General features: G+C 44.2%; 1 protein-coding gene and 1 pseudogene across 2 annotated transcripts in view; one reads left to right on the top strand and one right to left on the bottom strand.

The window, feature by feature from the left end:
• Nucleotides 1-3,024, bottom strand: part of CYP4X1 (cytochrome P450 family 4 subfamily X member 1) — a gene marked incomplete at both ends in the record, with an annotated part of 28,167 nt that extends 25,143 nt beyond the window's left edge. The window contains one exon of the mRNA XM_080693501.1: nt 2,848-3,024. Coding sequence (XP_080549627.1) covers nt 2,848-3,024 — 177 coding nt within the window. The remainder of the gene's footprint in view (nt 1-2,847) is intronic.
• Nucleotides 3,025-9,239: 6,215 nt separating this feature from the next.
• Nucleotides 9,240-11,194, top strand: LOC308261521 (transmembrane and coiled-coil domains protein 1-like; annotated as a pseudogene). Its single transcript has one exon. The product of its transcript is annotated as a transmembrane and coiled-coil domains protein 1-like (transcript).
• The last annotated feature ends 5,737 nt before the right edge of the window (nt 11,195-16,931 follow it).

The raw sequence follows: 16,931 nt of genomic DNA, 5'->3' as shown, positions 1-16,931 counted from the left end.
TTATTAGGGATAGCGCAGGGGTGGGTGGAGAAAATGGGAAGTAGGCTGAAGTTGCAGTTATATAGGATGATTAAGTCTATAGATGTCATGTACAATACGAATATGGTTAATGTTGTATTACATACTGGCACAAGAAAGTAGATTTTTTAGCTGGGTGTGGTGGCACACACTTGTAATCCCAGCATTCGGGAGGCTGAGACTGGAGGATCGTGGTTCGCGGGCAGCCTCAGCTACCTAGTGAGGCCCTCTGCAACTCAGTGAGACCCGGTTCAAAATGAATAAAAAATAGGGCAGGGGTTGTAGCTCGGAGGTTGAATGCCCCTGGGTTTCACCCCTAGACCCGCAAAAAAAAAAAAAAAGTAAGTAGATTTTAGTCACTTTTACCAATGAAAGAATAGGGAGAGAAAATGGGAGAAGGAAGGAGGGAGAAAGAAAGGAAAAGAAGAAAGTAAATATAGGAGGTGATGGGTATGCTTATTTGTTTGATGGTAATAATCACTTTGCTATGTTTATATATGCCAAAGTATTGGTGTCAAAATGTCATGTTGTACATCTCAAATATATATAATTTAAAAACTAAAATGAAAGAATCAGCCAGGTGTGGTGGCACATGCTTGTAATCTCAGCATTCAGGAGGCTGAGACTGGAGGATTGGGGTTCGCAGACAGTCTCAGATACTTAGTGAGGCCCTCTGCAACTTAGTGAGACCCTGTCTCAAAGAATAAAGAATAAAATAAAGAATAAAAAATAGGGCAGGTGGTGTAGCTCGGAGGTCAAATGCCCCTGGTTTCCATCCCCAGACCCGCAAAAAAAGAAAAGAAAAGAATCATAAGGTTATCAGAATTTTCAAAAGACATCCTGAACTCTAAAGGCAATGAAACAATGTCTTCAAAATTCTGAGAATAAACAATTTCTGAAGAGTTCTATACCTAGCCAAACTTAATTCCATTCAAGTTTGAAATTAGTAGAAAGATGTTCACAGCCATTCAAGAGCTCAAAAAATTCACTTGACCATTTCTTCATCCCCTCAAAAAATGAGGAAATAAGTAGGAAACAAAATAAGACACAGTATTCAGGAGGCAAGGACTATGACACAGGACAGAATGGACGGGAGGTCCTAGAACATCATCTGGGTACCAGGCCTGACTGGGATAGAACAGAAGGAGAGATCTGTGGGAGAAATGCTTCCAGAAGAGCAGGTGGGCTTAGAGATTATTTGGTCTGATTGAATATCTGGAAATATTGAGATGTGTTCGACAGATCTATTAAAGCCATTTGGAAAAAATAGTGATAGATACTGAAAAATTATGAAGCTGGGAAACTGAGGAAGTTAGCCACGCCGTGGGGGAAAGAGCTCTATGAGAAAGGAACAAAGTCAACAGGATCCTTTAGATCAGCAGTAACTGACACTTATATAACCAACATAACATACATACCGAGTTTTCTACTTTACCAACAAATATAAAAAGTGTCAAAAAGAAGTTTTCACATGTGGAAGTTTGAAATTATTAAATTAATATATGTGATATAGTGATATTAGTTTACAATAAGGATTTAAATGCCAGAAGAAACAGATGAAAGAGTAGAAAGTGGTTGTTTGGGGGAAGGAGGTCGAGGACTTCAGAGAGCCAAGGGACCCCCCCCCCCAATCTATTTAAGATTCTAAACAGACCTTCTTTCCTATCCTAGGAATTCTCTAAGACTCCATGTCAAATTCCACAAGGCTAAGTACTTGGTATCTTGTAGTTTCATTTTCTCTTTGTGGCCAAAGTCTGCACCTGACTTTAAGGGCAGGCCCCGTCTTCTCTTTGTAATCCTAGTATCTATCACACGACTGCCACTCAAAATTTGTTGAATGAATAAAATTAATCAATTAAAAATGAATTAGGGCTGGGAATTTTCTACTTGCCAAATTTTCTACTTGCCAATTTTCTACCCGCCAAATTTCAATCAACTAATACTTTTCTTTCCTTCTCTCTCTCTCTCTCTCTCTCTCTCTCTCTCTCTCTCTTCCCTTTTGGCACTGGGAATTAAACCCAGGGACATTCTACCTCTGAGCTACACCCCCAGGCTCCCAGGCTTTTTTATTTTGAAACAGGATCTTGCTAAGTTACTATACATTGGCCTCAAAACTGTGATGTGTCTTTCTCAGCCTCTTAAGTACTGGGCTTACAGGTGTGTGTCAAAAATGCAATCAGTGTTTCTTTAGAGACTGGCTGGGGCTGCACTCTGCTTCACAAGATTTAATGACAGGAACAATCCAAATCATGTTCTATTTATGTATGAAGTTATCCGTACCAGCCTCAAAGTTCTGTACGGGCAGGGTGGGGGAGCGGGTGGGATCTGGGGAAAACACACCGAGCGCTGTGTGCGTGTGTTTCTATCACGTGGAACATCGTTATGATGCACCAAAAAAAGGTAGGAAAAGGTTAGTTTTCTCTGGCTAAAGATGCCAACGATTGTGTCCACGTTTCCCTATTTTCTGCAATTAATAAGTTGTTTAGAACAGTATGCTATTTTTTTAAAACAATGCACGTGGGAGGCCTTTTGCAATGCTGGTTGAATGTGCGCGGAAGGGAGGTTGCAGTAATTGGCGGATACACCTCGCTCTCTTTTCTCAATTTTGCGTTTGTCCAAATGGCTCCCTCCCAGCCCCCTTCTCCCTTCATCCTCTCTAGTGACCCTTCCCTTCCCGGTAGGGCGGCAGGAAGCCTCTAGAGTAATGAAGAGGTGCTGAGAGCCCAGGGAGGAAAGGTTGCAGCCGCCTCGTGGCTGTCCCCCCCAGCCCCCGCCCTGCCCCAGCATCCTCCTCCCCCAGCATCCTCCTCGGCCCTTCCTTCCATCTACCTTCTGATGCCCGTAGAACCAGTGGGTGGGGGGCGCGGGGAAGGGGCGCAGGTCCCGCCGCAGCCGCTGCCTCCTCAGGTAGAGCTTGATGACCTGCAGCAGCCCCAGGGCCAGGCAGAACACGAACGCCAGGTACAAGGGCCGCGCCCATCGCGTCTCCAGCCAGGAGGCCTCCATCGCTCTGCGCAAGCCCAGCGCGCAGCCAGCCTCCGAGGACCCGGAGGTCCTGCGCTTTCTCCAGCCTGGAGCTGGCGGGGACCAACCAGCCAGTCGCCTTCTGTTTTCCAGGGAAGGAGGAAGGGCGGTGGGAGGGGCAGCCCAGGCCTAGGGAGAGGAGGCAGGAAGGCTCTCCCGACTTCTAATCCTAATTTGTGGATGCTTTCGGCAGATTTCTGTACCCCCCTGGGGTGTCATATTTTAAGTGTGACACTTTCAAATCATGAAAGATCTGAATTTAGATTTTGAAATAATGCAAAAGCCCACATAATTGGTTTTCCTCGTTGTCACAAATAATACATCACTATACAGACCTTTTCTTTTTAGTTTTTTTTTTTTTTAATTTTTTGAAACAGGGTCTCACTGAGTTGCGAAGGGCCTTGCTAAGTAGCTGAGGCTGTCTGTGAACTTGGATCCTTCCGTCTCTGTTTCCCGAACGCAGAGATTACAAGCATGCACCACCATGCCTGTCCCAAAAAGACCTTTTCTATTCTGAAATTCTACCAAAACCCACAGGGGCTGGACTGGGGGAGGGGAGGTGTTTGATTATTGTGAAGTAATGTGGCCTTCCCAGTAGCGTGGGGGTAAATGTTTTACAATTGCTTCTCACCTGGATTTCCAGCATGTACCCAGGTCTACTTGAGCAATTTCAAACTGCTGGTTTGAGGGCACTGAACCCTAAATTGGGAAGAGATGCATAGTAGCACACCACCGTATAGCATATCCACCATTCAGATCCAATCAGGGACCACCACAGAATTTATGGATCCCAGTGCAAAATGAAAGTGTGGGATAAGAAGATGTATGAATTTTAAGTTAATAATGGCAGAGCATTGATCCAAGCATATGCTCTTCCAAGTTCAGGTCCCAGCCCATGGAGCCAACCCTGGATACAAGATACAAACTTAAGAGCATGAATAATAATAAAATGTAAAAAATACAACCAGCCCTCTGTGCAATGTGGTTTAAGAAATAAGTTAAATAATCAAATAATGACCTTGAAAATGCCTTAACCAAATACCATAACTATCTTTTCTTAGGGCTCATGGTTCTAGATAAATGTCTTGAGTTCTAACATGCTTCTAAGATAGTTGAAAAATGACTGTTCATTCAACAGATTCAACTGCCTGAAATGCGTAAATACATGTTCTCACACTTGGAGAAAAAGTAGTGAGTCGTGTAATCCCGGTACTTCACAAGCTGAGACAGGAGGATTGCAAGTTAGATGAGGCCAGCCTGGCAACTTAGCTAGACCCTGCTTCAAAGATAGATGATAGATAGATAGATAGATAGGTAGGTAGGTAGGTAGATAAGGCTGGGGATGTAGCTCAGTGGTAGAATGCCCCTGTATTCAATATTCAATCCTCAGTACCACCACCGTCGTCAATAAAAAAAAAGAAAATCAGTGAATAAAATAATGCCTCTGTCATGACAGCATCACAATGCTTATTTTTTTTGGTTTGGTCCTTTGTGCTTGAGCCCTAAGCCATAATCATTTAGAGTCCAGCTGTAGTTGTGACTCTTACTAACTACTATACAATTCCCACAGGCAAAAATCTTCTGGTACGTTATATATGAAGATATATATATTTATGGTTAGCTGTCTGTGGATTGAAATATTTAAAAATTGCATCTGTAATAAATATATGCAGACTTTTTATCGTTATTCCCTAAATATACAATTATATGCAGAGCATTTACATTGTATTAGGTATTATAAGTAATCTAGAGAAGATCTAAAGTATATGGGAGGGTGTGTATAGGTTATATGTATATACTATGCCATTTTATATAAGGAACTTGAGCATCTGTGGATTTTGGTACCTCTTCCTGGGTGGGTAGTCCTGGAAGCAGTGTCCCGTGGATAGTGAAGGATGACTGTAATTAGACAGTATTTGGGAGGCTGAAATGGAGAATTGGAGGTTCAAGACCGCACATGACTTAAAGAGACCCTGTTTCAAATAAAAAATATAAAGGACTATAGCTTAGAGGGTATATCTCAGAGGTAGAATGCCCCTAAGTTAAATCACGTGTAACACACACACACACACACACACACACACACACACACACACCCCAAAGAAAAGAGAAAGGAATGTGATAATAAATTTTTGGAGTTTATTGCTTATAAGCTGGTTATCGAGGATTTTAATAGGCCTGACTTTTCAAGCTTCTGTCTCCCCTAGTCCTTTTTTTTTTAATATAAGTACTACTCAACATCCACCTATCTGTTCATTTACTTATGCTAAGATAGGCATACATTAGGTTTGGATTTACAGCCTTGAACAATAAACCCGATCTCTACTACAACTCCTTGCCATCTGTGCTGCCACCCTTCTCCAACTCCCCTCCCAGTATCTGGAGCCAGATTTTATTTTTTTATACTTTTATTGGTACATTTAGTCTCATATCATAATGTAGTCCACAGTGACGGTGACAATACGCACATAGCACTTGGTGGCTTCTCCCGGCTCCTCCTCACTCCACCCCTTCCCCATACAACTGAGACTGACATTATCTGAAGGGTAAGTGGTGTGACAGACTCTAGGAGAAAGGACACTCTCTAGACCAAGTGCTGGTGCTTTGCATGTTCCATGATGCCATAGCAGTAAGTATTACAGCCTGGTCTTCTCCAGACCTTCCCACATCCTGCCTCCTCCATCCTTCAACTGGATGTGCTATTTGACAGTCTCCGAATCTTCTAGTTTACACCATTTCTTGTGGAATTCTCATAGCACCTTGGTTTTTCAGATTCTTATCCTGTACCCTGTTGCTTGCCCGAAACATGACAAGCATATGGTGACTTTCCTGGTGATAGGGCTAAAGCCTCTATGCTCTACCCTCAAGGACCTGGCTATCAGAAACCTCATGATGTTTAACTTGATCCTTTGTGCTAGCTTTCAAATAACAGGGTGTGACTGGTGAACTTCCAATTGGTTCTCTAGCCAGGGTTACAGCCTGGGTGCTAATTAGCAGATCTAGTCTCACACAGGCTCTTGCTAGTGGTGTGAATTGCTCTGAGACCTGTGCATCTCCTGAAGTAACTCCTCTGCTCCAGGGCCAGTTTCCCCCCACTCAGTACCATCCCATGTCCTCTTGTGGGTAACAAAGTCACTTTGGTACTTTTTGCACTATATCTAAGAGCCTAAGAGAGGCTCAAAGATCAGGACTACCTTCTGCTTCTCTGCCATTTTCACCCTGGTTTCTCCTCCAGAGGAAATAAACTCCAAATCTCCTGTTCTATCAACTTTTCTTTCGATATATCTGCTATAGTTTGGGTGTCAAATGTTCCACTAAGGCAGTGTGCTTTGGAATCAGGGTTCCTGCAAACTGGTCCCTATAGGGTAACGTATAATGGAGCTTTGGGAGTGAAGCCAAAGCTGCAGTGGAGATACAAGGAGGACAGAAGTGCCAGCAACATGTATAAAGGAGAGCTGCAGGTGGTGTGCAAAGCCAGCCCTAGAGTACGGCCATGTGGGTTGCAACTAGCAAAGCTGTGGGAGTAGAGCTGCCTAAGTGTTCAAGAGCCCACCTTTTACCACAGAGTGGTCTAGATGCTAGATGTAGAGCTTTAGAATTTAATGTTTGCTCTGTTGGGTTTTGGTCTTGCTTTGGGCTAATCTCTTTTTTATTATTTTCCTCTTTGGGAATATTTACTCTGTGCTGGTCTCACCATTGCATCTTGGAAGTATGCTACTTGTTTTTTTTGTTATTTTTGCAGGGAGGGACTCACAGTTGAATTTGCCTTGAGTCTTGGAGGAGACTTTGGACTTAGACTTTTGAGCAATGCTGGAATACTGAAGACTTTGGGGACTCTTGGCACTGAAGGAGTACATTTTGCATTGTGTAAAGGTGTGGCCAAAAAGGGTGCCGTTACTCGTGTTAATAGAGAAAGCCAAGTGCTTTGCTACTTTGGGCCATGAATTTTTGAGTTCACGAACCCAACGATTGATATGAACCTTTGGAAGTCAGGGGAGGAATGCTATAATATGGATGTTGAACGTCTCACAAAGGTCTGCGTGTTGAAGGCTTGGTCCCCAGAGTATTGTTATGATGTACTTCTGTGAACTTCTAGGAGACAGAGCAGAGCGAAAGATCCTTAAGTCACTGCGGTGTGCTCTAGAGGGGATTGTAGGACCCCAGTCTCTCCATCTTTCTCTTTCTTACTGGTTCATAAGGTGAACAGTTTTCTTTGCCACACATTCCAACCATGATGTATCACCTCACCAGAGGTCCAAAGAATTGGGGCTGCCAGATCTTGGTCTGGAACCTCCAGAACGGTGAGCCAAAAGACCTTTTCTCTTTATAAGTTAATTGGTTCAGGTATTTCCTTACAGCAACCAAAAAATAATGCCCTATATAAACCTCCCATGTGCTGCATTTTAGCCTAGATAGGAAGAATCAGATGTTCTTCTACTATTAGCTTCCTGACCTCTGCTATTCCTTATTTTAGTGTATCAGGCTGCAAAGGTGGGCTTTTCCCACAATTTCCATTTCATTGTGTAGAACTATCCTTTTGTTATGGCCTGTATTTTCTCTATTCATGGTTGAGAATTAAGATCTATAATTTAATCCAACAAGGCATGCTAACTGGTGATAAAAGAAGTTAGAAAATTATTTATTCTAGCCAAAGATTATGTTTTAATACTTACTACAGAGCTGGGTGTGGTGGCGCATGCTTGTAATCCCCGCGCTTGGGAGGCAGAGACAGGAGGATCGCGCAGGTTTGAAGCCAGTTGCGCGCGCTGGCTTAGGAGACCCTGTTTCCAAATAAAAATGTAAAAATAGGTCTGGGAGTGTAGCCCGGAGGTAGAAGGGCTTCCAGGAACCCCAGTATCACACACACACACACACAAAAAAAAAAAAAAATTACTGCAACTCAAAAAACTCTATGCTGGAGACCAAAAGCAGAGCAGTGACTCTTTACTTCACTCAGCATTCCTTCACAAATGTCCACTGAACTACATTTCCTAGGTACAGGGGCTGAAGATTCTGAAAAATCCCAGCAATATAGATAAAAAGTGGTGCCTCTCAATAAAAACTAACCCCTGAGAATCTAAGTGCAAATCACTGCCCTTGTTTTCTTGGTTCCACACTTGGGCTCCAACTGTCCCAACCACATTCCTTTCTTTGTTTCCATGCAAGACATTCAACATCCCTTCAGCTATCTTACTTTCTTTCACAGCACCACCTCTCTAGGCCCCAGCTTTATCCATGCCTTTCTGGTCAAACTGCAAGTATAAAGACTCTGATTTGCTTTACTTTTCTGAAATTCAGTGTAAAACTGGCTGAATGCAGACATCAATATCCATAATGCAGTTTGAACATTTTGCCATTTTGGCATTTCCTCTGCCCGTTTATTAATCAGTCCATCATCTTTAAATTCAGTCTCACACAACTCAGGCCCTGAGCAAAATGCTCATATGCTCTTTACTATAATGTAACATGCATGGCCTTTACTCCATTTCCCATGTAGTCCTCTTTGCCCTCCAAAGTCCCCTGAGCACCGTCTCTACTATCCACCTTTCCAGCCACATTCTGGCCCTTCCAACTTCCCCAGCGCTTGAGCGCGACCTCCCCTCCCGGCTGATGTTGCCCTCTGGAAAAGACACACTCACAGCTAGCACTTCCTTCAGATGCTGACATGTGGTGAATTGCTGCTCTTGGTCACAAGATTTGGAAGACTGTTCGCCCTCCCAGACTGCATCTCTTTTTGTATGGATCTCCTATTTCTATGTCTTTTTAAAAAAGAACTTTTTGGGAAACATTTTTGGTTACAACTGTTCATCCTCATCTATGCAAAGAAAGGAAAGCTGTTGCTGGGATTTTGAGGAGTCTTCCGTGGACCTTGTTTGAAGAGACTAACAACTTTGACAAATGAGGATCTTGCTAAGTTGCCAAGGCTGGTCTTCAACTCGTGATTCTACTGACTTATCCTTCTAAGTAGTGGCTGGGATTACAGGCATGTGCCACCACACCTGGCTCAAAATAGCTTTTCCTAGCAGGATTCCTGTACACCCTAGAAGTACTTGAGGAACAGTGATGAAGATAGGCATGAAGCCTCCGTCTCTCAGCTGCATGCATAGTCGCCGCCGTTGAAGCAACGCCTACCTAATCTGACAGTCTTGGTGTGTTTAAAATTTTTTGAGTTTGCAAATGAGCATATAAGTCTACTGATGGAGCCTTCAAGCAGCGAACAGTTATTTGAGGACCCTGATCCCGGAGGCAAATCCCAAGATGCAGAGGCCAGAAAGCAGACAGAATCAGAACAAAAGTTATCTAAAATGACCCACAATGCTCTGGAGAACATTAGTGTGATTGGCCAAGGCTTGAAGCATCTCTTCCAGTACTAGCACAGGAGGTCATCAGTGTCTCCACACGATGTGCAGCAGATTCAGACAGATGCAGAACCTGAAGTGGATCTAGAAAGCCAGAATGCATGTGCTGAGATTGATGGTGTCTCCACCAACCCTACAGCTCTGAACCGAGTTCTGCAGCAGATCCGAGTGCCACCCAAAATGAAGCGAGGGACGAGCTTGCATAGTAGGTGGGGCAAGCCCAAGGCCCCAAAGGGAAGTCCCCAGATCAACAGAAAATCTGGCCAGGATATGGCAGCTGTTATACAGTGAGGCCGGCCCAGGTCTTCATCCACGACTGATGCTCCCACCAGCTCCACCATGATGGTAATAGCTTGTGCCACGGCTGCTGCCTGTCTTCCAGGAGAGAAAGCCACTGCAGAACGGACTAAGCGTTTGGAAATAAGCAGCCTCGCCCAGACCTCCAGTGCTGTGGCCTCCAGCACCGATGGCAGCATTCACACGGAGTCTGTGGATGGAATACCAGACCCTCAGCGCACAGAGGCTGCCATTGCTCACCTGCAGTAGAAGATCCTGAAGTTCATCGAGCAGATTAAGATTGCACAAACAGCCTGGGACAACAATGTTGCCAAGTACCTAAAGCTTGCCAACAGTGCAGACAAGCAGCAGGCTGCCCGCATCAAGCAAGTCTTTGAGAAAGAACCAGAAGTCTGCCCAAACCATCCTCCAGCTATTAAAGAAGCTTGAGCACTATCACCGAAAGCTCCGAGAGGTGGAACAGAATGGGATCCCCCGGTAGCCGAAGGATGTCTTCAGGAACATGCACCAGGGTCTGAAGGACGTGGGAGCCAAGGTGACTGGGGTCAGTGAAGGTGTGGTGGATAGTGTCAAAGGTGGATTCTCCAGCTTCTCCCAGGCCACCCATTCGGCAGCAGAGGCCAGTCTCAAAACCCAGAGAGATGGTATCACTGATTCGGAACAAATTTGGTAGTGCAGACAATATCCCTAACCTGAAGGACTCATTAGAGAAAGGGCAAGTAGATGATGGGGGGAAGGCTTTGGGGGTGATTTCGAACTTTCAGTCAAGCCCAAAATACGGTAGTGAGGAAGATTGTTCTAGTGCCACTTCAGGCTCAGTGGGAGCCAACAGCACCTCTGGGGGCATAGCTGTAGGAGCATCCGGCTCCAAAACCAACACCCTGGACATGCAGAGCTCAGGATTTGATGCACTACTCCATGAGATCCAGGAGATCCAGGACACCCAGGCCCGACTGGAGGAATCCTTTGAGACCCTCAAGGAACGTTACCAGAGGGACTATTCCTTAATAATGCAGACCTTACAGGAGGAACAATATAGATGTGAACAATTAGAAGAACAACTAAATGACCTAACAGAACTCCACCAGAATGAAATCTTGAATTTGAAACAGGAATTGGACAGCATGGAAGAGAAAATTGCATATCAGTCCTATGAACGGGCCCGGGACATCCAGGAGGCTCTGGAGGCATGCCAGACCCGCATCTCCAAGATGGAGCTGCAGCAGCAGCAGCAGCAGCAGCAGCAGGTGGTGCAGCTGGAGGGGCTGGAGAACACCACTGCCGGAACCTTCTGGGCAAACTCATCAACATCCTCCTGGCCGTCATGGCGGTCCTTTTGGTCTTTGTGTCCACGGTGGCCAACTGCGTGGTCCCCCTCATGAAGACTCAGCAGGACGTTCAGCACTTTGTTCCTCATGGTTTTCATGGCCTTTCTCTGGAAGCACTGGGACGCCCTCCTCGGCTACGTGGACCGGCTCTTTTCATCCCCCAGGTGATGCTGGCGCAAGGAAGCAGTGCTCCCCAGGTGAGTGCATGCAGCAGAGCTAGACAGCAACTTACTACTCTGAAGTCTCCTACAACAACAAAAGAGTTGAGTGAATCTGTTTACATTTAGAATAATGTTTTTTTCTATGCCGGGAGTGGTGGCGCACGCTTGTAATCCCAGCATTCGGGAGGCTGAGACCTGGAGGATCGCGGTTCGCAGACAGCCTCACCTACTTAGTGAGGCCCTCTGCAACTCAGTGAGACCCGGTTTCAAAATAAAGAATAAAAAATAGGGCAGGGGGTGTAGCTCGGAGGTCGAATGCCCCTGGGTTCCATCCCCAGACCCACACACACAAAAAAAGAATAATGTTTTTTTCTTCAAGAGACGCAATTGCAATAGTATTTTTTAGATTTTATCCAAGAAGTTTTTTGGGCGAAAATCTTGGATCATTTTTATGTAGCATGATTTTCCTTGGGATGCAAATCCTAAACAGTCCTTTAACACGAACCAACAATCTGGAGCACACAGAAGGGCATTCTAAATTGTGGCTTGAAGGACCGCACTAAAATCCACTAAAAGGAAGTGGAAAGTGGATTAAGGCAAACCAGAATACCCAACACCCTGCCTTGTCTGGGCTCAACACCTCTCCCCATCCCAGACTAACTTTATTGTGAAGTCCCACCATATTCCATGTCTGAATTTTTGGATTCAGGGTAGATTTTCCTTATCCGTGGAAGAACACTTTGATCTCCCTGGCGTCCTCACCCACGTTGGCCATTCACGCTAACCCTGGAAGTATGGTCGCTTTTGAACCTGGCCCCTTCACTTTGCTAGGACAGGGAAGCGAGAGCGTCAAGCCCCACAGGATCACTGCACAGTCCTGCTACAGTGTTTTGAAGTAGCCCTCCAAATCCGTAATTTTAAGCAAAATCCCTTGGCTGCACTTTTGAGGTTCATATATATATATATATATATATATATATATATATATATATAGTTACCAACTTAAAAAATCCGAACAGCATACTTGAAGAATGTAATACTCAAACTCTCAGTGCTTCCTTATGGTTTCTAATTGAATTTTTTATTACTGTTATTATTATTATTGGGGTTTTTGGGGAAGGGTTGGGAGGGTCTTTTATTTTTCCTTTGAAATAAAGAAGTGATGCCGGGCGTGGTGGCGCACACTTGTAATCCCCGCGCTTGGGAGGCAGAGACAGGAGGATCGCGCAGTTTCGAAGCCAGCCGCGCGCGCTGGCTTAGGAGACCCTGTTTCCAAATAAAAATGTAAAAATAGGTCTGGGAGTGTAGCCCGGAGATAGAAGGGCTTCCAGGAACCCCAGTACCACCAAAAAAAAAAAAAAAAAAAAAAGAAAGAAAGAAGTGATGTTTTTAAATGAAGACATGTGGATATTTAAGTGTGCTGCTCCCTCTTGTCTGGAAAGATTCTGAGTAAGAGAGACCTGCTGTGAATGCTGCCCTCTGCCGCCCTGGTTTTGAGGCACAGCTTACATTCCCTCTGGCTGCCGCTGCTCTCTGGTGTCCTGGCACCCCACACCACTGTGACCTGGCTTGGCTTGGTTGGAGAGGCAAGGGCTGTCCAGGGAGAGGGGGCTGTTGTTTCCACAGGCCAGCATGGTAGGACTAGGATATTTTTTTGCCCCAAGTAAATGTTCAACCCAGTGACCTTGAGCTGGGTTGTGTTAGGGAAAATTTGAGACTGTATTAGGAGAGTCATAAATAATTCTTTGTGTTTCCTTAATTTATTGTTTAATGCCCCCTAATTACCAAAACCAAAGTGATGTGACGTCTTCTGTCTGCATTTTGGCCCCAGCATCCTTAATTCCAAAGTTTTATTCTGTCTGCCTAAGAGGATCTACTGAAGGCGATTCTAAAGAGCAGAAAGGAAATGTCAGGTTAGGACTCAAGTTTTGGGCATAAAATGTTGCCAGCTTCCTGTAAATCTAGACTGACTTATTAGCCTAACTGTGCTCAGTGGACTTTCATGGACAATTTAGGAAAATAAACTGAGCCTTCTTCCCCATCCTATAACCAGTCCCATCACCCTGACGGAACTTGAGCCTTTAGAACTCACCTAGAGAGCTTGGTTAAGCTTTTTGTCTTATCCGAGGTACTGGGTCTCCTCATGGCCTCATTCCATGCAACCAAGCCACACACAGGGTCATATATACTGTGCCCTGAGAAGAGAAGCAGATGCCTCCCCCTTATCAGGAACTTCTTTCGGAACTAGATTAGCATTGCCCTGTCTGTCTGAAAAAGATGGTGTAAGTAACAGCTCCAGCGTCCCTCTCCTTTGGTGAGCTGGCCACCTTTCTCAGAGTCATCATGTCGTCTCCATAACCACTTTGATATTTTAACTCAGGTACCCCAATCTTCACCCCAACCCCAGATGATTGTAGTTCACCTCACAGCTAGCACCTAGAGCAGGGACTGCAGGGGTGTTTTCTTTTTTTAAAAAAATTATCATTAGAATTGATTCATGTTCATGCCAAAAACCAATTGTCCCCAAGCCTATATACTGAAGATGTTAACTTTGCCTAAAAAGAATGCAGTGACTGTAAGTAGGTATGCCAAAGGACACAATGAGGATGTCAAGCCAGCAGTTTCTGCTTTAGCTTAATCACTCCAAAAGCCCCCACACAGTTGTAAAACAAGGCTCTGGCAGCAATCCACCCGATTTTGAGTCTCCAATTGGTCAAGGCCACTACGTTTAGCAGGCACTGGAAGTCACTGACAGAAGGGTTGAAACTTCCCATTTGCCCTGGGAGAGGGTTTTTTTTTTTTTTTTAGCAAAAGAAGGTTTTCACCTCCGGGAAGCCCCAGAGCTCCAGCCCAACAGGCCCACGCTGATTCTCCACCTTCCTTTCTCAAACTGTCCTGGGAAGGACCTTCAGCTGAGGCCAGGTACAGGAATGGCTTTCTTGCTCTCTTGTCCCCAGGCCTGACAGTTGTCTGCATTTAATGTTCTTTGTAACCACGCATACGTTTTCATGCCCGCCCCTCCTTTCTACTGCCTTTGAGTTTCTTTGCTCTGTGGCTGTTCTCGGAATCTCTTGTCTGTTCAAAGCCCTATAACCTCACTCACTCTCACAGTTGTTCTAGGTGGAAACCTGCCCTCACTTTAATGCTTCTTCTCTTAAAAAAAAAAAAAAAGACTATGTGCATTCCCCTTGAAATGCAACATTCCTGAATTATTTGTCCATGCTGGTGCCTCACCGGGATGAGTGATGCTGGCTGTGTTGGCCTGCGTGATTGTTCAGGTTGTAGAATGACCATGATTTGACGCTGTTTGTGGTAATTTAAGGGCTATCTGCTCCAATTTCAATTCCTTGGTATACTTAATGCATCTAGCAAGGAAGGCTTTCTACCCACTGGCTCCTCCAAAAGGAGCTAAAGTTTTATACACCATGGAGGTCTTCGTTTCCAGGAACCCTTCTACCTCTGGGCTACACTCCCAGACTTATTTTATATTTTTATTTGGAAACAGGGTCTCTTAAGCCAGCGAGGCTGACTTCGAACCTGTGGGATCCTCCTGTCTCCGCCTCCCAAGCGCGGGGATTACAAGCGTGCACCACCACCCCCGGCTATAGACAATTTATTTTTGACAAAGGTGCTAAAAACTGTTGGAGGAAAGATAGCCTTTTCAGCAAGTAGTGTTGAAAAAACTGATTTTCTATTTGTAGAAAAATGGAATTAAACTCCAACTTCTTACCTTGCAAAAGAATCAACTCAAGATGGCTGATAGACCTAGAAATTAGAGACTTTGAAATGACTAAATAAGGCATAGGACCAACAGTCCAAAATATAGGTACTGGTAGGAACTTCTTCAATAAGACTCCCAAAGCTCAGGAAATTAAAACAAGAATAAATAAATGGGATGATACTGGGCATGGTGACCCACGCTTGTAATCCCAGCATTTGGGAGGCTGAGACAGGAGGATTGCAGTTTGAAGACAGCCTCAGCTACTTAGTGAGGCCCTCTGCAATTAAGTGAGACCCTGTTTCAAAATAAAGAATAAAAAAATAGGGCTGGGGGTGTTGCTGGGAGATAGAATGCCCCTGGATTCTGTCCCCAGTATGAAAAAAAAAAGGGATGGCATTAAATTACAAAGTTTCTGTGCAGCAAAGGAAACCACTGAGAGTCTGAAAGAGAGCCTACAGAATGGGAGAAGATCTTTCCCAGCTACTCTTCAGATAGAGGACTTATATTTAGAATATATAAAGAACTTAAAAGAATCAATACTTTAAAAAATCCAATCAAGAAATGAGTAATTGAACTAAATAAACACTTCACAAAAGAAAAAAAGAAAATGACCAGTGAATATATAAAAGAATGCTTAAATTTTTAAAATTTTGAAACAAGATCTTATTAAGATACTACACATTGGCTTTGATCCTCTTGTCTCAGCCTCCCAAGTATTGGGATTACAGATGTGCACCACCATGCCTGGCTCGGAGCATACTTTACCTGAAGTTGCTCGGAAATTTTCTTTCAGGTGATTGGAATGGAATTTCCCCTTCCTTATTGAGTCCCCAACAGCCAGTATAAATTATGCAAATTATTATATAACGAACTTCAGACAATGTGTTTGTTTTAAAATATTGTGAACTCTTGTCCCTGGGAGAGCTGGCTTAGAGAAAATTTTCTGAAACATCTTTAATGTTTTACTTTTTGAGTTCTGGACATTGGAATTGTGTTTGGGGAGGTAATCATGGAGAAAGTGAGGGTTAGAGAAATGAAGCAGAGGCTGCCCCGTCCCTTGCTCTTTTATGTGGGATCTCTTGACTTGTTGGTGCCCAGCTGCTATGTGTCACTACACGCCTAGTAAACTACTGCTCGTCTTTTGTGATCTCATTCTTTTCTCTTTTCAAGTACTCTCCTTTCATGGGTGGAAATTTTATGCCTTCAGTATTGCCTTATTTTACATTTTATTGCACTGATTATATTTTCTACCATTAGCTGCAAGAGTGTGAGGCCAAGAAATTTTTGGAAGAAAGAAAGGTAGGAAAAAAGAAAGGAAGGAGTCCTATGAAGAATTTATAAAAGGGATTATTATCGTGTTACACAAAATGAGACATTGATCTCAGAGAAGGTAACTGGATGCTCACATGGGTAGTGAGGCTGACGGGCCTTGATCCTTCTGAGTTAAAGCTTCATCTACCTGAACAGTCGCCCTGGGTCATGCTGCAGAGTACACTTGGGGAACATTTCTGAAACAGCTGGAGCAGAGAATGTAGTAGAAAAAAGCAGAAGGTTTATAGTGTAACTTAGAACTTTCAGTGGCTCTTTTCCCGTGACTGCATTGTTTAACTCTGCAATCAGTTTCTTGTCACTGAAATCATGGTAATAGTACAAGCAGGCACGCCTACCGAACATTTGGTAAACTAGACTCTGAATCCCTTGCATTTGGAGTTCATGTCTATTTTTCTCGAAACTCTGCCCCATCACTAAGGGTACTGTTTGGCAAACAGGTGATCACTAAACATTTGAGGGCAATACTGAGAGTAGAAAGTGGGTAGATGTATGGCCATCTCCACTGCTAAAGCTCTGTTCTCAGTATTCCTAGGTGGATTATTCAGACTAACAGATTCTGGACTTTGAGGTCAAATTCTGCCCTCATGCTCCTTACCCCAGTAGATTGGGCAACCCTCCTAGTATTTATGCAGAGAAGATCAGAGTAGTTGAGTGGAGGCCAGGGCAGTCAGTGATCCAGAGCTGCTGCGCC

This window comes from Muscardinus avellanarius (assembly GCF_963383645.1).
Source record: "Muscardinus avellanarius genome assembly, chromosome: 3".
In the NCBI taxonomy this organism is placed as follows: domain Eukaryota; kingdom Metazoa; phylum Chordata; class Mammalia; order Rodentia; family Gliridae; genus Muscardinus; species Muscardinus avellanarius.
The sequence above is the reverse complement of the archived record's forward strand: the minus strand, read 5'-3'. Positions and strand labels throughout refer to the sequence as shown.